The 18,417-nt window shown below is 56.3% G+C and overlaps 9 protein-coding genes across 9 annotated transcripts; 4 read left to right on the top strand and 5 right to left on the bottom strand.

Annotated features, from left to right (window-relative positions):
* Positions 1-213: 213 nt before the first annotated feature.
* LAESUDRAFT_811180 (uncharacterized protein) lies at positions 214-622 on the bottom strand (the record flags this gene model as incomplete). The annotated part of the gene is made up of 3 exons (XM_040914295.1): positions 417-622; positions 284-363; positions 214-234 (listed from the first exon to the last, which is right to left on the bottom strand). Exons 1-3 carry the CDS (start codon positions 574-576, stop codon positions 214-216), a joined length of 261 nt encoding a protein of 86 aa, XP_040766296.1. The 5' UTR covers positions 577-622.
* Positions 623-1,093: 471 nt separating this feature from the next.
* Positions 1,094-1,513, top strand: LAESUDRAFT_648748 (uncharacterized protein; the record flags this gene model as incomplete). The annotated part of the gene is made up of 1 exon (XM_040904128.1): positions 1,094-1,513. The coding sequence occupies one exon, from the start codon at positions 1,094-1,096 to the stop codon at positions 1,511-1,513; it is 420 nt and encodes a 139-aa protein (XP_040766295.1).
* A 429-nt stretch (positions 1,514-1,942) lies between these two features.
* Positions 1,943-2,700, top strand: LAESUDRAFT_735746 (plant basic secretory protein; the record flags this gene model as incomplete). Its single annotated transcript, XM_040910621.1, has 3 exons — positions 1,943-2,088; positions 2,157-2,377; positions 2,441-2,700. 3 exons carry the CDS (start codon positions 1,943-1,945, stop codon positions 2,698-2,700), a joined length of 627 nt encoding a protein of 208 aa, XP_040766294.1.
* A 370-nt stretch (positions 2,701-3,070) lies between these two features.
* On the bottom strand, positions 3,071-6,150 carry LAESUDRAFT_735745 (uncharacterized protein; the record flags this gene model as incomplete). The annotated part of the gene is made up of 9 exons (XM_040910620.1): positions 3,071-3,440; positions 3,506-3,900; positions 3,953-4,129; positions 4,191-4,310; positions 4,367-4,872; positions 4,922-5,038; positions 5,092-5,249; positions 5,303-5,764; positions 5,816-6,150. The coding sequence occupies 9 exons, from the start codon at positions 6,148-6,150 to the stop codon at positions 3,071-3,073; spliced, it is 2,640 nt and encodes an 879-aa protein (XP_040766293.1).
* Positions 6,151-6,344: 194 nt separating this feature from the next.
* On the top strand, positions 6,345-7,865 carry LAESUDRAFT_742286 (NAD(P)-binding protein). The gene is made up of 4 exons (XM_040911186.1): positions 6,345-6,633; positions 6,682-6,887; positions 6,938-7,088; positions 7,146-7,865. Exons 1-4 carry the CDS (start codon positions 6,569-6,571, stop codon positions 7,567-7,569), a joined length of 846 nt encoding a protein of 281 aa, XP_040766292.1. The 5' UTR covers positions 6,345-6,568; the 3' UTR covers positions 7,570-7,865.
* Positions 7,866-8,061: 196 nt separating this feature from the next.
* Positions 8,062-9,237, top strand: LAESUDRAFT_742285 (EF-hand protein). Its single transcript, XM_040911185.1, has 3 exons — positions 8,062-8,297; positions 8,360-8,655; positions 8,737-9,237. Exons 1-3 carry the CDS (start codon positions 8,081-8,083, stop codon positions 8,851-8,853), a joined length of 630 nt encoding a protein of 209 aa, XP_040766291.1. The 5' UTR covers positions 8,062-8,080; the 3' UTR covers positions 8,854-9,237.
* LAESUDRAFT_742284 (uncharacterized protein) lies at positions 8,735-10,728 on the bottom strand. Its single transcript, XM_040911184.1, has 4 exons — positions 10,254-10,728; positions 9,794-10,201; positions 9,297-9,743; positions 8,735-9,247 (listed from the first exon to the last, which is right to left on the bottom strand). Exons 1-4 carry the CDS (start codon positions 10,660-10,662, stop codon positions 9,132-9,134), a joined length of 1,380 nt encoding a protein of 459 aa, XP_040766290.1. The 5' UTR covers positions 10,663-10,728; the 3' UTR covers positions 8,735-9,131.
* Positions 10,729-10,978: 250 nt separating this feature from the next.
* On the bottom strand, positions 10,979-12,158 carry LAESUDRAFT_723421 (small heat shock protein). Its single transcript, XM_040908415.1, has 3 exons — positions 11,658-12,158; positions 11,373-11,592; positions 10,979-11,318 (listed from the first exon to the last, which is right to left on the bottom strand). Exons 1-3 carry the CDS (start codon positions 11,927-11,929, stop codon positions 11,220-11,222), a joined length of 591 nt encoding a protein of 196 aa, XP_040766289.1. The 5' UTR covers positions 11,930-12,158; the 3' UTR covers positions 10,979-11,219.
* Positions 12,159-13,112: 954 nt separating this feature from the next.
* LAESUDRAFT_41560 (uncharacterized protein) lies at positions 13,113-16,439 on the bottom strand. The gene is made up of 4 exons (XM_040902369.1): positions 15,786-16,439; positions 15,412-15,729; positions 15,096-15,356; positions 13,113-15,043 (listed from the first exon to the last, which is right to left on the bottom strand). Exons 1-4 carry the CDS (start codon positions 16,234-16,236, stop codon positions 13,410-13,412), a joined length of 2,664 nt encoding a protein of 887 aa, XP_040766288.1. The 5' UTR covers positions 16,237-16,439; the 3' UTR covers positions 13,113-13,409.
* Positions 16,440-18,417: the final 1,978 nt, after the last annotated feature.

Below are 18,417 nucleotides of genomic sequence, written 5' to 3'. Positions count from 1 at the left end.
CAAAGGTGTTGTAGTCGTAATAATGAGGATGGCCGAGGTTGTGCATTGGCGGTGGAGGATACATGGGCGGCGCGAACGGTACTTGGGCTGCAGCAACGATGAGCGAGCGAACGCGTGATGAATTGAGGTCAATATGCTCACGGGGTGCTTGCGTTTGCTGCGAAACATCTGTATCCGGGTCAGGGTAGGCACACTGCGCTCCGAGGCCCCTCTTTAGGCAGCTCTGATGTCCGGCTGGGTCAGAGAGAGGAATCAGCTACCGAGAAATTAGCATGGCGCGCACCTGGCACGGGAGGACCTCACTGCATCTGGTCTTGCCCGCATGGCAGGCAGTGCAGGCCCGGCGCACAGACGGGGCTTTGGCTGTGGCGGAACCGCTGAGGCTCGGCACGTACGGCGACGGTGGAGACACTCACGCTTTCGGTTGCCCTCGCTGCCTGGGGTGGAGACGCCATTCTGTAGCTGCTGCTGGCCGTGGAGGTCTGGGGGCAGCGGGGGCTGCTGGAGGTGGGCCGTGTCGATGGACGGAGGGGCCGTGTCCTGGGCCGGCGTGGAGGCCTCGCTGAGGGCCGACATGGAGGTGATGGGCGGGCGCGGCTTCGGAGCGCAAGCGCCTGCTGCGGGCACGCCGTTTATGTCCCTTTTTCGCTGCGCCGCTTTCGCGGCCCGGTCCGGGCGTTCTGCCGGGGTCAGCCGGGGTCGCTCCTCGCCTCGGCGTCCGGGCTTGCCCCGTTTCCGGTCACACTCTCCCATGGCCCACCAGGACAGCGACGTCCCATCCCCGCTCCCCTTTGACGACTCTCACTTTTTCAGTCCAAATTTCCAGTCGCTCTTCCCTTTGCCTCCTCCCCTTCCTTCCTCTGCGGACCTCTTTTCGCCCTCAGAGACAACCGATTTCTTTGGCTTTCTCGAGAATCTCAATTGGGAGCTTGATCACGATTTACAAAATGCCCCCTTTCCGAGTCCCCATCCTGACGGACTACCCACGGTGCCATCCCCAACAGAACAGCAGCTAGCGCCCCCGGCAGGTCTTCCCCATAGTCTGACGATGAATTCTCATCCGTCGCCGCCGCCGCCGCCTCCTATGCTCAGCATGCCGCAGGGCGAGCCATTCTCCGTGCCACCAGATTCACCCATATCGCCTGTGCAGACAGCCGCTTTTCGCGCAGAGTCTGTATCGGCGACAGCGCGACCCAAAGCGCTGCTGTCCACACCTCAAAAGAGGCTCAACCACATACTCTCTGAGCAGAAACGCCGCAATGCCATTCGGGACGGCTACCTGCAGCTCACCACGCTGCTGGCTCCGGCCGGAGCACCTCCAGGGAGCGGGATGCCGACGCGAGGTCGGCCGAAGGGCAGTGGGACCCGGGGCAGAGGCACAAAGGGGAAGAGCGGAATTTTGTTCAAGGCGAGAGAGTACATCCGGTTTCTGGAGGAAGGAAAAGATGCGCTGTTGGCCGAGGTTCTCAAGGTGGAGGCCGCTGCTGGTATTCAACATCCACAGCAAACGTGAACAGGCTGGGTGTTATATCGCGATGCGGACTGGAGATGTCAAGGATTGCATATATACCCATTCGTGTAATGCATGTATTATTCTATTCGGCATGGTCGCTGTGCTTAGTCTATTTCCCCGCATTCAACTAGCAACTCCGAGACGATCGGAGATGGATCGACAGATACATCCAACAGATATGGCAACCGTCGTCGTTGACACTGCTTTGCTCCCGCCATCATCCTGAGCGTGCCTGCAGTCCGATGAGCCCAGCGTGATACCCGACAACGTAGTTCTACCATGAACTATTCCTCCGCGATGCCCCCGCCACCCCAGATCCCTCTGCGGCCACTCACTCCACCTCGTCCAGATCGCCACAACGACAACGTCAATAGCCATGACAGGCTTTACGCACCCGTCTACATCTCCATCACTCGCACTACCTGGCTGATGCCAAATCTTGACCTCCGCGTCGAGGATGTCTCTCACCCAGGCTCGAGGCTTTTCCTCGAGAACGTCAGTCCGGCGGACGCGCTGAGGGATGCAGTGGCGACTGTCAATAACTGGCTATATACCCTACAGGATGCACCGACAAAGTGAGGACATCTTTTTCAATGAACCTCTACAATCACAATAAACAATCAATCACCACGTTCCTCTACAGCGTCCAGAACGTCCTGCTTGTCCTTCGCCCCATGCCCGGCGTCGCCTATTCTACGGGCTCGCACACGCACAAAGAGATCCACCTCTCCGCCGGGCACGTCCAGAATAATGCCACCCGCGTGCGAGACGAGATCCGCGGCGTGCTCACGCACGAGATGGTCCACTGCTACCAGTACAACGCCAAGGGAACCTGTCCCAGCGGGCTGATCGAGGGTATCGCTGGTACGTGCTTGGGTTGCTCATTCGTGCTGGATGTATCACCTGACAAATGTTGGCTGATCGCAGATTGGGTGCGTCTCCATGCAGGCTTGGCGCCGCCGCATTGGAAGGAGGGTCGTGGGACAAAGTGGGACGCGGGCTACGAGTCGACAGCGTACTTTCTCGAATGGATCGAGCAGCAGTCCGGTAGGGGAACTGTGCGCAACCTCAACCTGGGCATGAAGGACGTGCCGTACAAGGAGAGCATATTCAAAGACCTGACCGGCAGTTCTGTGGACGAGCTCTGGAGGCTGTATAAACTGGACTTGGAGACGAGAGCGCGATAGCATTGGATGCAACTTTGAATGGCATGCGTGTGTGCATCGATAGCTGTGGACCTGGGACAATGAAGGTCGTAGGAGGCCATGAGCTGGGCATGATATCCGTGATAAGACATGTCTAGATGAGTGAGAACATTGTCAGATGAAGAGGAGGGGAGGATTCTAAGCTGCCCGCAAGCAGATACCAATATACATAAGGTACACTAAATCGCTACATGCTGATAGTCTAAGCAGTCCTGTATGAACAGCCAGCTACACATAGCGTACATACTTCCGTGGGTGTGCAATGCAGTGGGGAGCGAGCAAATCCAGAGCAGCAGCAAGAAAGAGAGCGCCAAATTGGACGAAAGAACCCATAACGAACGCATGCGAATGACTATCCCATCTCCTCCTCCATCTCTCCGGCGAGCCAGTCCTCCTCATCCATCGCCTCATCAGATTCATCATCGCTCTCGTCATCAGACGAATCCGACGAGTCCGTGTTCGTGTTGTCCGGTGTCGTCGCTCTCTCGGCAGCTTCGTTTTCCGCGTCTTTTTGCTCGGCATCCTCGCCAACGAGATCAGCGGCTGTGATAGCCTCCTTGAGTTTCGATGTGCCCGATCGCTCGGCAGCAATCTTTCTGCGCTTGGCAAGCTGCGACCGAAGCTCATCAGTATCAGCACTAAGCGCCCCGTTCTGCTCGCTGCTGTCAGATGGCGTCTGACTCCGCAATCGTTTTCGCTTCTCCTTAGGAGATGATGTTGGACTGCTACGTAGAGGTTTCTGCGATCAGCAACCAGCCTCGTTCGCCAGGTATCCTCGCCCACGTACCTGACGACGCTCATCGATTCTTCCGTCCACGAGCCCTCGTCCTCGGACGCGTTCCCACTGCGCGTCCCGCCCTGCTCGCTCGCGCCATCCTCGTCACTCTCGTTCATCGCTGCCTCGACCTCGTCATTGACCTCCTGCCAGTCGACCTCATCGAGCTCGAGCCCGCCCGCAGGCGTCTCGCCCCATTCATCTGCGCCCGGTTCAGCATCAGAAGAAATCTGGTGAGCATCCGAAGGAGGACTCGCAGCGCTCGCTTGCGGCGGGGTGCCCGGCTCCAGCAGGTACGGTGTCTCGTCTTGCCGCTGCCACAGCGCGACCGAGTCGGTGAACCACGAGAGCCAGACGATCTTGATCCCGCCTTGTCGTCGAGCAGCGTCAACCTTCTGCGTTCCACGCTGTTAAGGGGGATCAGATACTGCAACAAAGCGTGGTATCAATGTCACTCACCTTTGCTGCAACGACATGCGTGACTCGGTTCGACAACTCGGCATAACACTGAGCGCCAAATGCATGGGCCGTCTTCCAAATCTCAGTAGCCTCCGGTCGCGTGTCGAGAGGGATGACACTAGAGAATAGGATATGAACGCCGTCTAGCACGTCCATCCGCATCCTCGGAATGATTAACTTCAGAACATCAGGCTCGTGCTCTCACTTCGATATCTCGCCCTCAGTATGCAACACTCACCCTTACATCGTACGGCACATGCTCTGTCCGCTTCTTTGGCTTGATCTTTGCCCCTTTCCGGTGATCTGGCGGGCGCGCGTCGTACTCGTCATAGAACCGCTGGTGAACTTCCTCGAGGATCTACATATTCTTTCAGCATGAGCCTTTGATACGCAAAGGCACCCATCAACACACGCCTTCTGCACACGCTCCAGTTCCCTGTCATCGTTCTTCAGCAACGCCTTGCGCGGTGCCTTCTCCTTCTTGTGCTGCCCGGCAGTGACAGTCACAGGCCCACCGGCTGCCGCGGCCGTCGTAGTCTCACCGGTCTCCTCGGTCTCATCGCTCGCAGCGGCTGATGCTTCCTGTAGCTCCTCCTGCTTCTTCGCCAAAGGCCGCTCCTCCACCTGCGCCTCCAGCGCTATTGTGTTCTGCATTAGGATCTCGTTCTTAGCGATCTCTTCGGCGGAGAGGCCTTCAACTGGCAAGGACGAAGCAACTGGGGGCGTTTGAGGCGGAGGAGTCGGTGTGGGAGAAGGGGACGGTGTTGGCTCCTTCTCTGGTTGTTGCGTCGGAGGCACTGTAGAAGGTTGTTCCGTCGTGTGAGTAACGATTGAGGGTCCTGCAGGGGGCGTGGTAGTCAATGCGTCCAACTTGGGCAAGAATGCGGAGTTGATGTCGCCAATTCCGACAAAGAAGTCATCTGCGAGAAACGTAAGGAGCCTGTCGTTTGACATATATGCGCCACGCACAAGGTATCACTTTCACAAGATTTGGACTCCATTCCCACACATCCGCTCTGTCGTCTATGATCACGACCATGGACTGATCGCAGGGAAACAACCGTTGCAGACTCTTCTGTGTCAAGCCTCGCCACCCAATGAGCGTGAACCGCGCGATACAACAATATAGACAAACTCACTGCCACTCTCGTCTCGACTGAGCAACCGTCCACCGAACATCTTGCCCTCTGGGTCAATGGCGGCGCACACTTCCTCCGCATATGCGCGTGTACCCATCGTATACACATGCATTTCATACTTGGTCGCCATGGCCTCCAAGAACTCCTTCCAACCCGGACTGACAAATACTCAGAGGCTATTGACAAGGCACGCGACGAACGTGAGACCCACCGAGGCTTGATGTAGTACATGCAGCCCTCCATCTCTATGGCCTTCTCTTTCCCCTTCCCTCTGAATCCTCTCAGAGACGGCTGGCCGAGCGCTTCGGGCCCCAACCTGAATCTCTTGACATCCTTCAGAGCTTCCCAGTTGGGGTTGACCTCGTCATCAGTGTCGGTACTCATCTCCTCCGCACTTTCCTCATTCTTCTGCGCTTCCGCAGCCTTCTTTGCTTGTCGCGCCTCCCATGCCTCGCCCTCAGCGATCCACTCCCCTACAGTAGGGTCGACTGTGGCGTGGACAATGGTCTGATCGAGATCAACTATCAATGATAGTTTGCGTGACTTGAGCAGATGTTCCGCAGTCTCCTGCTCTATGCGCTGCGCTTCTTCTAGTGACACTGTGGGCCCGTTCGCGAGATGGGTCATCTGGATTGATGCACGAGTCGTGTCGGAAAAGCCAGTGTAGTCATAGCTGGGACCGCGTCAGCATGCGCGACGGCACAAATGGGGTAATGGTACTCACACTGTCATGTCCTTCCCACATAAGCAGCATAGGCCACCGAGCTGCACGCTATGTTTGCATGGTTCGGTGATATACACCGCAGGAATCTCCCTGGCTTTGCGAGCAGACACGACCTCACCAGTCTTGAATCCCCACTTCTCCACGGAGCCTTCTATTGATGAGTCCCACGTCCCATAACGGACCTCCGCTCGTCCATCAGGACCGACGTGGTTATATGAATAGTCGAGCAGACGAGTGCCGCGAGAGACAGTGTCGGCAGTATCCACGAAATGCGCGGTAATTTTGATGGGATAAGGGAGCTCGGGAGGGAGAAACAATTCGGTGGGGGCCGACATTTGCGGGATGCGGAGGGAGGGTCATTCAAGCTGCCAATTTCGAGCCTGATGCGGGAGGTATCCAATCGGTCCGTCAAGGCTGTATGGGCTTGTTTGCGTTTGTGCCCATATCCGGCACTCAACGCCATCATCATTTGTCGGAGCCAATTTGTCCTGTGGCCTCGGTCTTTGTGTCACTCTATCCCGGACATCTTACCTTGTTTAACGATACTGTTCTCAGTTGAATACTCACAAAAATGCGCGTGTATGCACGCTACGCTACATTGCGACTAGATCGCCAAGGGCCCAATCCGGTTCGGTGTGTTGCGCAGCCTCCACGTGCTCTGCGATCATGATCACACCGTGATCCCATCTGAATCACTCGGGGCCATTCGCGAAGCTCTCGTTCTCACCTTCCCACACTCTCACTCAATCAGCCATGTCTAACTCTGCATCAATCGTCCTAGTCACAGGCTGCTCAGAGGGCGGCATCGGATTCTTCTTGTGCGTCCGACACATTGTTCGCCACAAGCTGAACTGAGCGGTCAGTAGATGTGAGGAATTCGCCGCGCAAGGATGCAAAGTATATGCTACAGCGCGCCGTGTTGAGGCCATGGAGAGCTTGAAGCACGAGTCTATTGAACGCTTGAAGCTGGACGTTACCGATGGCGCGAACGTAGAGGAAGTAGTCAAGGCTGTGCTTGACCGGGAAGGCCGAATTGACGTGCTCTTCAACAATGCAGGCATCCCTTGTCACGGTGAGTGGGAACTTGGTGAATGTGAATTTTTTGTTGAGGTATCTATGCAGGTCCTCTCGTGGATATTCCCATAGAGCGATTCACTGAAGTCTTTGATACCAATGCGACCTCCGTGATGCGAATGGTGAAGGCCGTTTTCCCCAGCATGGCAGCACGGAAGAGTGGAAAGATTGTGAATGTAGGCTCCATCGTCGGTGACGTGTATGTGAAGTGATCTATGAAATAATGTTCTCGTATGTTGACGTAACTTGTATGCAGTCCGACGCCATGGAGTGGTGCATACAGCGCGAGCAAAGCTGCTTTGAAGAGCATTTCGGAGACACTCTATATGGAGTGTGCACCCTTCGGCGTCTCCGTCACGCACATTGCGCCTGGTGGCGTCAAGTCCCACGTCGCCGACAATTCGCTTGCACGTCTTAGCATCCCGCCGGACAGTCTTTACGCGGGCTGGCTCGACAAGATCATCGCTCGCATCAACGCGAGCAAAAGTCCCAAGAGTATGGCCACTGATGAATTCGCGAGGAGAGTCGTCAAGACAGTTCTCAGTCCGAAGCCACCACAGTACATGACTTTGGGTGAAAACGCATGGCTCTTCAGATTCTTTGGCTGGCTGCCACGAACGTTAGCTCTGGCCATTATGTGGTACGTGACAGCCGGGAAGCCGAAATCGAAGGCTGCGTAGTAGATGCTGGGAGTTTGGTCGTTGATGTATATTGCTGACTGTATTGTTTTATGTTGTCATTTTTCATTGCCTTTCGAAACAGTAGTCGGGACACCGACGGCGGTTCATTGCAATTTAATGTTCAGGATTGAACGTCACCATCGCGAAACACACGACGCGCCAGTGGCAATATCAGGCCAAAAACAAATCATTACGGGTCTTGGTTAGTACTATATCGATGCTGGAGTATATATCCACGGAGGGGTTCGCGAGGACACTTTTCCCAGCCTGAACCTACTGTTGTATATGAATCTGCGTCACAGGCCCGGTATATTAAGTCATCTCGGCCGAGTTGAGACATATTCTCCTCGTACTTCAAGTTCAATACTGGGGTTTCATACGTGAACGAGCCGCCACAAACGCGACGCGCACGTGAGCATGCCACCGCTCCGCGCGCTTCTGAATGTAAGCGCCCGACGCATGCAGTAGATTGTACCACTACGTTCGAATTATCTATCACCGCTCGTTTCCTATGTCCAACTACGGCGGCCTGTTGTCACCGACCGGCGGCTCGAATGACCAGCCCAACAAGCCTCAGCGGCCACGGCAGCGGCGCGAGCCGTCTGGTGTCTTCTCCCTCTTCTCGCCATCTCAGATCCAGCAGTTCCGAGAAGCGTTCTCGCTCATCGACCATGACGGAAACGGCGTGGTCAGCGAGCAAGACCTGAAGCACATCTTTGCGAGCCTCGGTATGTCGATGCCATGACATGGCGGATCGGCGGGTGCGAGCGCTGACGCACGCCACGCGCAGGAGTGACACCGTCCAAGAAGATGATGGATGACCTCCTGGCAGACCGCCCGGGCGAGCACAAGGGCAACGGCGTGCACTCGCGTTTGCCATCAGTTGAGGTAGACGTGACGAACGACCGAGGCATCACGTTTCCCATGTTCCTCACGATGATGGGCGAGCATTTGTGCGACTTCGACTCGGAGGCGGAGCTGCTCGAGGCTTTCGAGTGCTTCGACGAGAACGACTCAGGGATCATCAAGAGCGATGAGCTCAGGAGGTGGCTTGGAGATGTCGGGGAGAGGATGGATCAGAAGGAGGTTCGTCATTGCTTCTGATACCTTTTCGCATGGTTGTGCAGTTGGCACACTCACTCGGTATCGTCTGACTACTCGTGGCAGATCGACAAGCTTCTCAAAGGCCCATTCACAGATCGGCAAGGCAACTTCAACTATCGTGAATGGGTGAAGGTGCTCAGAATCAATGCCGACTCCGATGAGGCCGATTCCCCGCAATGACTTACCGACTTCCAGCAACGATGTATGATCATCATACCGAGGGCCTTCCGCGGTATCATACCCTTTCTGCTTGTTTCCGCTTGATTGCATCTCTGATTACGGACGGACGAAAGACGCGGTGTATCTTTGACACGACCCCTTCATTTATTATGTATTGCATCCGATGGATTCGTATCACATCGATGTTGTCCTAGATATACAGTGCGGAGTCCGACTTTCGACATTTCGCGTAGGTATAAGCAAGACACAGCACGTTCAAGCTCAAAGCCAGACGTGTTTCACGCCCAGTCACCTTCCAACGGGTTCACTGGAATTTTCTCCGAATCCAGTGCGAGTTCCTTCATGATCTGCTGGATGGTCTCCTTGCTTTCTCTCTCCTCCAGCTCGTGCAGCGCTGAATAGCTCTCAGTTAAAAAACCTGGGACTGACGGGAACCTGCTCACCTTCACCGCGCCCCTCTCCCAGACTCTTCTCCAACCCCTCATCGCCGCTCCTGGCGGCAATGAAAAGGAGCTCAACGCCCTCATGGTCAAGCATTTCAACTCTCTCGACGCTCGCGAAGCGTAATCCGAAGTCTTCCCTTCCCCGCTCACCGCCAACACCGAACACTTCCTTCATGATACGCTCGGGGAAATCGACCGCGCGGTTCTTTGGCAGTCCTATGCGACCGATCCCTGTTGGAGGCGCGAGCGGGTTCTTCACTTGTAAGACGAACGATGATGCAGTGTGAACGCCCAGTTCCTCTTGCACCTCATTGAACTGCTCGTGCGTAGGATGCGACAAGTGATAGCCCAAGTGCGTCTCGCGATCCGACGGGACTCGTGCTTCAGCGTTCACGATGGCATATGCTCCTCGAGCCACAAGGCGTGCGGATCCTTGATGGCGGATTCCTTAGAAGGCTCATTAGTGGCTTTTTATCACAAAGATACAGATATGATACCTCTTGTCTTGGTTTCATACTCTCTTGGACCAAGTCCCTCCTCAAGTTTTTGCAAATCATCGCTGACAGTGACTATCGTGCCCCAAAAGACACGGCCCCGACCATGGTCCTCTTCGGGATCGGGCAAGCTCTTCTTGCCCACCACGATCAATCGGAAGAATTTCTTCTTCTGGTCTAAAGGCTCTGGCGCAGGAACGGCGTCTGCTCCTGGTTGGATCACTGTCATCTCCTGGTTTTCGCCTGTCTCATCCAACGTCTCGGCAGATTGGGGCGGGGACGACACACTGAACTCGGGCGGGCGCGGGATGAGCAGCAGATGGAAGCGCTGCACATCATCTATGGAATGAACTTCCTCCATCTCGACCTTTGGACGGTAGAAAAAGTAGATATGGCCTCTTTCGATGGTACCTGCACGATGTTTCGTCAATATGCTGAAGAGTTTCGTGCTGTGGCATCTCACCTGTTTGGTATGCATGCTCCACCGGGTGGTCCTTTCGAGTTGCATCCTCCACCTTCGTAGTTCCTGTACTCTCTGAAGCAACCTGCTCTTCTACTTCCATCTTCTCGGATTTCATTTCCGCTTTCTCTGCTGGTTCCGCATCGGCCTTTTCCGCTCGTCCCTGGCTTGCTTCTCCAATAGTATCTCCATCATTCTCCTCCACCTTAGGCTTCTTCGTAGCTGGCTGCTCCTTGCTTTCTGGCGCATCACCATTAGCGTGTTCCTCGTCGGCGGATGTCGCTGTGTTCTTCCTTCGTGCGCGCTTCATCGGGTGTGACTTTCTCCGTCTGGACACCGGCTTGACGGGAGTTTGGGCCTCCTTGTCCTGACCGCTCTGCGCTGCTTTTGCTTGTCTCCTTGTCGTAGGCATGATGGATGTAGAAGATTAGACCCTGCTCGATTTGCTAATTGGTATGGAAGGATCCTGGGAGGCGCACTATGGCCTATCAGCAGCACCGACGGCGCATGTGACATCATGGCCGAACGCGTCTCGTCGCGTCTCGAACACGGTCACGTGGGTCGGGTATGCGCGTCTCGTCGCCGACTTGTCCACAAGTTGGTTAGAGATTTCGTATAAAATATGAGCAAGCCGCACAAAGAAGGCCCTGGCGAAGGCAGAATGTTGCAGTCAATTTGGGCAAAGTTACCGATCAGTTAGCGCTGATTTTCTCTCGGGCTCGGGGAGGTGCGGGGTGTTAATCATCCGGTTAAGCAGGTCGTAGACTCTACTTCCCTTCATCCTACGTGAGTACAAGCAGAACTCCACATGCAGCGATATTTGAACTGCTCGTTTATGAAAATAATCATGGCTAGTATACAGTTATGACTGCTGCAGGTACTGTTACGCTAAAAACACTTCGAGCGGAACTGTCCGTCAGCTACATCAAATATGAATCATGACGACAGTGGCACAGAGTGGATGCCTATTTACGCCACAGTGATCTTCTTCGGCGCCGTCTCAGGAGCAGCCATGGGGAAGGAGATGGTCAATAAACCATTTTCCATGCTGGCTTTGATGGTGCTCGTCTAGGATATCCAATGTCAAACGGTGTTCACTTCGCCAATGCCCGTTGCACTCACATCAAGGCCAGCAGGCAACTGGAAGCTCCTGGAGAACTTGCCGACGTGGCGCTCGTGGACGGGATATTCAGATTCTTCCACTTCCTCGGGCTGCTTTACTTCGCCCGATACAACGACGCGGTTGTTGTGCACCTCAATGCTGACATCATCTTTCTTCAGGCCCGGCAGCTCAAACGTAGCTACGACCTTATTGATCTTTTTATTCTCGTGCACATCCAACCTGAGACGGCGGAAGAAACAAAATCAACTCGGTATGACCTTGATAGAAAACCCTACTGTGCTCACCTCGGCCACGGCCCACGTCCGCGATTCCGGTGTCTCTGCGGCCCTTGAGCCTGCAGGGCCTGAGCAACGGGAACGTTCCTCTCGGTCAGTGCCTGGTCGAGCATGTGGTTGAACTCGACAAAGGGGTCGTAATAGAATTCAGCGAACGACATGATAGGCGATGAACTGTGAGGTAACGAGTTGTGCGGCAAATGAGGTGATTCAGACTTCACGCTACCAAAGCGACGCTTATATGAGGCGATCCTAATTCTTCTCCACCGTCGGAGTCCCATGTGCTTGCGCTCTGGTCTCGAGCAGAGCGAACGCGAACGTTCACGGCTCCCCTAGGTGTCTCGTATTCGTTAATGGGATCTCCACTGACGTTGTTCTGCGCCACAAGGCCAAACAGTTGTGCCCAGAGTGGCAAGCCCAGATCTTCTCCGCTAAAGGTCGTCTATGCTGAGCCTGTACCATGCTAGCATACCATGCTGTCGTTTCCGCCTGAGCCTTTTGACCTGCTGCGCTTACGGTCTGGTGACAATTCTATACGCCACGCCCTTGCCAGCCGATGGGGATTGTCGTCTAGCGCGGGCTGTGCAAGATAAGTGCACCTGCAGGCCAGTGTTCTTACTCTTGGCTGTACGAAATTATAATTATGACGCGAACGCGCATTTCCCGCGTCACTGATCCAGCCAATAGAGCCACCGATTACGCCCGGGCAACGTCCCCTTCAGGTTCCGTACCCCACTTCCTCTGCTTCTTCACCTCACAAATTTCAACCCCTCATAGCCTCCGTCTCCAAGAACGTTCTATACGCACCGCCTCACTCGAGGCGGGGATCCAACCTGCTTCCGCGTGGGGACAGAGAGACGCACGAGGCACACGCATGATTCTTAGCGTCCGTGATAAGCTCGCCGAGAGCAAACCAGAATTGCCCCTTCGCCAAGCGGGCCTGCGCCGCACGCAGCCGGACTAGTACACAACCGCACACAGTGCACCGCAACCGCAGGGCCCACTGACACCGTCTCGACGGGGCATTTTCTGCTGAACTCGCTTGGCAGGCGCATTTATTCGCGCTAATTCCCGTCCACCTCGAGCGTTTCGGCGTCGCTAATGACAAGCCCATGATTTGACGCTCGTAGCTCAGCTCGCAAACGTCCGGAGCTCCGCTACCTTAGGATCAACTCAGAATCACCCGGGAGTCGCAAGGAAGTTCTGACCGTAAGGTCCCATGATCATATTCAATTGACAACCTGGACTGTGAGACGCTTGTGAACCGACCGCGCATGCGGCTCGGAACGCCGCACGTACACGCGTCGACCGACCATCGGTGCATCATAATATTTCAAACAGGCACAAGCGGTATTACTGTGAGCTTGGGTTGGTGGAAGGCAAGGTGCAATCGAGCGGAATGAGCTCACCTGATGATCCTGCTTGGGTTGCGTCAAGGTACGCTGCAAATCACGGACTTTATTCCGGGCTGATAAACCGCCCTATAAACGACGCCGGACCGGGTGAGTTCTCGCGACACATAACTCTCCGACGCTGGGCGATAATTGAATTCATTATAAGCTCGAAGCGGTCACATCGTTTCTTTTTGCTGTTCAGCCATCAGTAAAGGGAGCCCAGGCGATGGCCAATATACTAATATACACTATGTCCAAAGTCGAAAATACCATCCGGCGGTGGTGCAGCATTTCTACGCCAATGGTCACAAGTCCAACGGCAATAACGCGTCCGCAGTACCGGACTGAGATTTCACGCCGCATGGGCTTATGCGCCGACCATCTCCACATCTCGCAGCTCCTCCTGCGGTTGTATTCTCGGCGCCGAATCCTGTGGCGGAGGGGGCGTGCCGAAGCGCTTGCGGTACTCCACGTTGATGGACACCAGCAAATCCCGCACCAGATGCGCGTGCGCCGCCCGCTGAGCCGGAGTGACGTCGCGGGCAGCTCGGCTGTCGAGCTCGATGCGGCCGACAGCCTGCGTAAGCTCCTCGGTCTCCCGCCGACGCGGCGTCACGCGCGGAGAGTCCGTGGCAATACTACGAATACCCGGCAACACCGTCGGACCCGGCTCCGGTGAAAGGCTCGAGCGCGTACTTGGACTCGAGCTCGAGGTCGGCGTGCTCGACTCGTGTCGTGACGGATGCGCCTGCGTCTTGGAGGGAGGCGGCGAAATTGTTGAGCCCCGAGACATGGGAGAGGACGTCGATTCAGATACAGGCGGAGAGGGAGAGCGGTAGGTGTTCCTGAGCGGAGCAAGTTTGAATTGCTCGTCTCCAAATGTAAGCAAGGGATAGAGGGCGTCGTTCTGGCTAGACGATGAGCGCAACGGAGGACGCGAGAGGTTCGTCATCATCGATGATACAGCCTCTGCCGTCAGCTTCGCAGGAGGGCCTCTGCGCACAATGCCTGTTCCGAGCTTGGGCTCCATCGGCTCCGGCCTACTTCTCGAGCTAGCAGCGATAGCTTCTGCACTCCCAGGAGCGGTCTTGAGGAGCGAGATCGAACGCATATTCTTCGTTCCGTATTCCAAAGGCGCCAACTGCAAAGGCGGGGGCGCCCTGGTCGGCCGGACTGCATCGAATGCCGTAGTCCCTTCAGGCACAAACGCCATCGGAGCGGAATCGCTGAGACGCGGCGGTGTCGCGTTAGATGGTGTCGATCTCGTCGAATTCGTTGACAGCGGTGAGGGCATCGCATATGGCATCCCATCATGCGGTGGCGACATATACTGCCCTTGCGAATACGCGTATGACTGCTGCATGCTTGAACCCGCATAGTTCGAGTGATAGCGCTCATCCAAGTCAGATGAGACAGACGAAACGCGCTGCGCTCGTGTCCGCGAGCCCGAATATGGCATAGATGCGAACATCGAGCCATTGGAGGACATCATATCCTGCGGCGAAGGATACCCACCGAAATGTGCTGCCTGCACGGACTGATGCGATGAGCGGCTGGGATACACGGGTGGCAAGTGGTGCGACGAAAAGTCGACAGATAGATACCCAGCGTCACCATGGTAGCCTGCTCCGGACCCAGGACCCGGTGCCGTGGGTATACCAGGCATGCCCGCTAGACCAAGCTGGTTCAGAGAAGCTGCGTCGAAGAAAGTGCTCGAGGAGGCCTCGTTAGGAGACGGCATATGCTGCGTCGAGGACATGTTAGGATGATGATGCTGTTGTGGGTGAGGCTGCTGCTGTCGGGGAACGCCTCCTGAACCTGCAACGTCACGACCGAGCGCAATCAAGAATTCATTGACGGCGGCCAACTCCTCGGGACTTCGTATGTCGAACGAGACGGATCGCGGATTAAACATGCTATTGCCAACAGGGGCTGGCCCCATTGACTGAGTAGAACCCAACGAATGCTGGTATGCGAGTGTGTTGAGGCGCGCCGCCATATCTAGATTAAGAAGTCAGCCAAAGTCCGCGAAATAGAGACATGATTGACTGACTCGGGTCGTACGATGGATTGACGCGACGTTTCTTCATGTCAGTGAAAAAGTCATCGACGCTGTACTCGTCGTGGCTGCGCTTTGACCCGCTGCCAGTTGTCCTGGAAGGGGTACCGTCGACCGTGAGAACCTCCCAGGTGGGCAATTGATTCTGCATATGGTAGAGCTGGGCCCGGGACGAGCCAGTCTCCGCATTCGGATATCTAATTGCGGCCTGGTGGATCTCGGGAGAAGGCGTGGCTAGAAGCCCATACCCTGCGCCTGTGTCCGAGGATCAATGTGGACATCCCTCGAGCTCGTGCGCGGGAACACGTACCAGAGGAACGGTCAGAGACGGACAAGGAATTGCTCTTGGCGCGTGCGACCGGGGGCTGAACTTTGTCCATGCCGGCGACAGAAGGCAGCTGCTGAGAAAACGCCTTCTTGTCATGGGAAGGGAGAGCCTCCGCGGACGAAAGATGGTCTCCGCGGACGCGGGAATTGTATGACGGATCAGCAACAGTGATGGCCTTGGAGTGCTTGTGCTGTGCATGGTGCTCCTCGGTATGGATCTTCTCATGCTTCTTAAGGTCCTGAGGCCGTTTGAACGGCTTCTTGCAGATGACACAGACATGTGGCTTGAGGGGCGTGTGCACTACATCGGCAATGAGGATCCGGGACCGGGACAAAAGTAGAAAGCATTTGACGCACCTCGGAGGTGGCTGGTGATGTGGTCACGCTTAGCGCAGGTTGTGCCGCACTCCTTCCATTTGCAGGTCAGACAGAGATTTCCTGTGCTCTTGCGGCCAATGTGGTCGTTGCAGAGGTGGTTGTAGAGCCCCTCGGGGTCGGCAAAGACTCTGTCGCAGTCGATCCACTGGCATTCGTGGCGAGGGGAGTTTTCGTCGGTCTGGGCTGGGGCGGACTGCAGGGGAGTGTGGGGCTCGGAGGTCGTCGAGGCCTTGGAGGAGCCGGTGTTAGAGAGGGGCGGGGGGGAGAGGGAAGGGTCGGCGGGACGGGGGGAGGGCATGGGTTGGGTCATGAATTGAAAGGCGTGGTCGCCGTCGTTGGCGATGTCGAAGGGGTAGAGTTGGCGGTAGAGGGCGTGTTGGAGGGTGTGGAGGGGCACAAGGGACCTGGGGTCGGCGTCGTCGAGCGGCATGGTGGAGAACTCGCCTTTAACTCTTAAATCGCGGCTCCTATCGAGATCTCTTGGCGGGCCTGGTATGCCAAGCCTGCGCTCTTGGCTCTTGGCGCAGCGACTCCCGCTTTCCTTATGAGGCCCTCGGCCGCCCCCGAGTCGGATTCACACGCTTCACTCGTCGCCTCCCTTGAGCGTCGCGGTCGCCTTGTCCTCGACACCCAGTGCCTAGATGCGGCCGGGCTGCGTCCAGGACAGCTGCGGTGGACGGCGAAGTCACCCATGCTGTAAGCTTCCGAAACGGTAGCAGATCTAACGGAGCGCAGTCCCCTTCCCAAGTGCCTGTGCTGGCCGTTGCTTGCGCGCCAAGGAACGTATGCCATTGGGCGAGCTAGGCCGGATGGGAGGGAGGGGCACCCCGGACACCGCTACGGGGATGTGAGCGGGCCAAGCAGCATGTCAAGGCCGCCAAGAATTCGCCAAGGGATGGCCGCGGTGGTGGCCTGCACTTTCCATTCGCAACTTCCGGAGCGCACAGCGACTCCAGCGCTGTCTCCGGGTGCTCGCGGAACGTGTCGGCCCCCGTGCGCGTCGATCACGAGACACTCGTCCGCGAACAACCTCCAGGAGGCTCTCAAGCGGGCGCACTCGGAAACGAGGATCTCTTCGACGGGCGATGCGAAGCTCGCGGGGCACATCGTGGGACGCAGAGGCAGTATTGATCCCAAACATACACGGAATCTCCATCCGCGATGTCTGTCTGACGGGCGCCCCCGGAGGCTCGCCCGCTGAGTTGATCAGTATGCGATGTCCACGCATGCGCATATCGCCAGTCGCACCGCCAACACGATCGCTTCCCCCACCATTGCGCTATTTTTGGCTCCAGTGCGGCATCATATACACAGTCAGTTGACCACTCCGCGTCTCCCCTCTTCCGTCTCGAGCCGCCCGCCCAACTCTCGGCAGTCCATCAGCCACCGCACTCAGACTCGGCCACTGCCACGATCCACAGGTGCCGTGTAGAACAAAACGCGCATCCCCTAATATAGGGCAGATGACCGACGGATGCCGCTATCCGCAGCATCCTTGACCACGCTCGGCCGCAGTGTGTCTGGATGATCCTTGTCGCTCTCCAGCTCATGCGCAACGCAAGGCACATGCTCCTCGCTCGGCACGTCCTGCATTCCCGTGGACCACCCTGAGCCGACCCTGACAGCGTTTTGAGAACTGATGCTTGATGGATAGATATACCGCTGTAGGATGCCTGAAGAGATACATCCTGTGAATGCTCAGGCAGGCCTCGACTGTGCGCATCGATTAGATAGCTGGGGCAAACGCACCCATATCCGTGGTGTCTCCGCACCCCAGCTGGGTGGAACATGCTGTAATAGAGAAAGGCTGCCCATCAGCGTCTGTACATGATCAGCCGGCCACCGACATACCCTGGGACGTTCCAACGGCCCCCGAAGTTGTGGCGTGCGACAAATCAGCGGGAACTCCATCCGATCAAGGTGGTTCTTGCACTATACTGCATGAGTTCGTTCCCGCTGTGTTGTCAACCGGTGATTCCGGAAAGCCGCCTTACGGTACGCTGCGAGCTATTCAAGCCTTCCCCCCTCACAACGTCGGTAAAAATCCTTCCGAAATTCCGAGATTGTTCAGAGGATGAGCCAGGAGCTCGTGTCCACATGGGAGGCTGTTTTTTTCGTTAGCGCAACGAAACAGGTGGGTGACCCGGAATCTGGCAGAGCTGATAATCATTTCGGACGGCTCTGATGCGATGATAGCGCCAGCGACCGTATTGCTTGGGAGACCATCAGACTAAATTTGCTCGTTGACCGCGCAAAAAAAGCAGCGGCTCTATGGCATCGGAGCGTCGCTGGACGCATGTTTTGTCCTGGATTAAATGACAAAACTCCTGATGTGATGGCTGTTGCTGCGCCTACACTGGCCACCTGCACCGGGACCAACGCCGCGTCGCGTGACGCTGTTCGCGCCCGATATGTCTGAGCTCTACGGCGTTTGAGGGTGCTTGGCGCAGCATAGAGCCTCCCGCGAGGAGACCATATGAGAGGCTGCCTGGCGCCCAGGAACAATTTTAGAAGGCGACTTCCGCGGATAGGTGCGCTGTGATCAGCGAGCGGCCAGAAGAAGCTGCTCTCTCTCTCTCGTTGATGCTGCTGGTGGACGAACGTGAGCAGC

Source organism: Laetiporus sulphureus (assembly GCF_001632365.1).
Source record: "Laetiporus sulphureus 93-53 unplaced genomic scaffold LAESUscaffold_10, whole genome shotgun sequence".
Taxonomy (NCBI): Eukaryota; Fungi; Basidiomycota; class Agaricomycetes; order Polyporales; family Laetiporaceae; genus Laetiporus; species Laetiporus sulphureus.
The sequence above is the reverse complement of the archived record's forward strand: the minus strand, read 5'-3'. Positions and strand labels throughout refer to the sequence as shown.

Bases quoted from the DNA above. Each gene is read 5' to 3' on its own strand.
- LAESUDRAFT_742286 (XM_040911186.1), top strand. From the start codon at position 6,569: ATGTCTAACTCTGCATCAATCGTCCTAGTCACAGGCTGCTCAGAGGGC. The intron at 6,888-6,937 runs GTGAGTGGGAAC...GTATCTATGCAG, and splicing joins TGCAGGCATCCCTTGTCACG to GTCCTCTCGTGGATATTCCC. The intron at 7,089-7,145 runs GTATGTGAAGTG...ACTTGTATGCAG, and splicing joins GGCTCCATCGTCGGTGACGT to TCCGACGCCATGGAGTGGTG.
- LAESUDRAFT_723421 (XM_040908415.1), bottom strand. From the start codon at position 11,929: ATGGGACTCCGACGGTGGAGAAGAATTAGGATCGCCTCATATAAGCGT. The intron at 11,593-11,657 runs GTGAGCACAGTA...CCGCCGTCTCAG, and splicing joins GGACGTGGGCCGTGGCCGAG to GTTGGATGTGCACGAGAATA. The intron at 11,319-11,372 runs GTGAGTGCAACG...TGGATATCCTAG, and splicing joins AGTTGCCTGCTGGCCTTGAT to ACGAGCACCATCAAAGCCAG.
- LAESUDRAFT_742285 (XM_040911185.1), top strand. From the start codon at position 8,081: ATGTCCAACTACGGCGGCCTGTTGTCACCGACCGGCGGCTCGAATGAC. The intron at 8,298-8,359 runs GTATGTCGATGC...CGCCACGCGCAG, and splicing joins GCACATCTTTGCGAGCCTCG to GAGTGACACCGTCCAAGAAG. The intron at 8,656-8,736 runs GTTCGTCATTGC...TACTCGTGGCAG, and splicing joins AGAGGATGGATCAGAAGGAG to ATCGACAAGCTTCTCAAAGG.
- LAESUDRAFT_742284 (XM_040911184.1), bottom strand. From the start codon at position 10,662: ATGCCTACGACAAGGAGACAAGCAAAAGCAGCGCAGAGCGGTCAGGAC. The intron at 10,202-10,253 runs GTGAGATGCCAC...AACATCGTGCAG, and splicing joins GGAGCATGCATACCAAACAG to GTACCATCGAAAGAGGCCAT. The intron at 9,248-9,296 runs GTGAGCAGGTTC...AGAGCTATTCAG, and splicing joins GGGAGAGGGGCGCGGTGAAG to CGCTGCACGAGCTGGAGGAG.
- LAESUDRAFT_41560 (XM_040902369.1), bottom strand. From the start codon at position 16,236: ATGCCGCTCGACGACGCCGACCCCAGGTCCCTTGTGCCCCTCCACACC. The intron at 15,357-15,411 runs GTACGTGTTCCC...CCTCGGACACAG, and splicing joins CGTCTCTGACCGTTCCTCTG to GCGCAGGGTATGGGCTTCTA. The intron at 15,044-15,095 runs GTCAGTCAATCA...TTCTTAATCTAG, and splicing joins CAATCCATCGTACGACCCGA to ATATGGCGGCGCGCCTCAAC.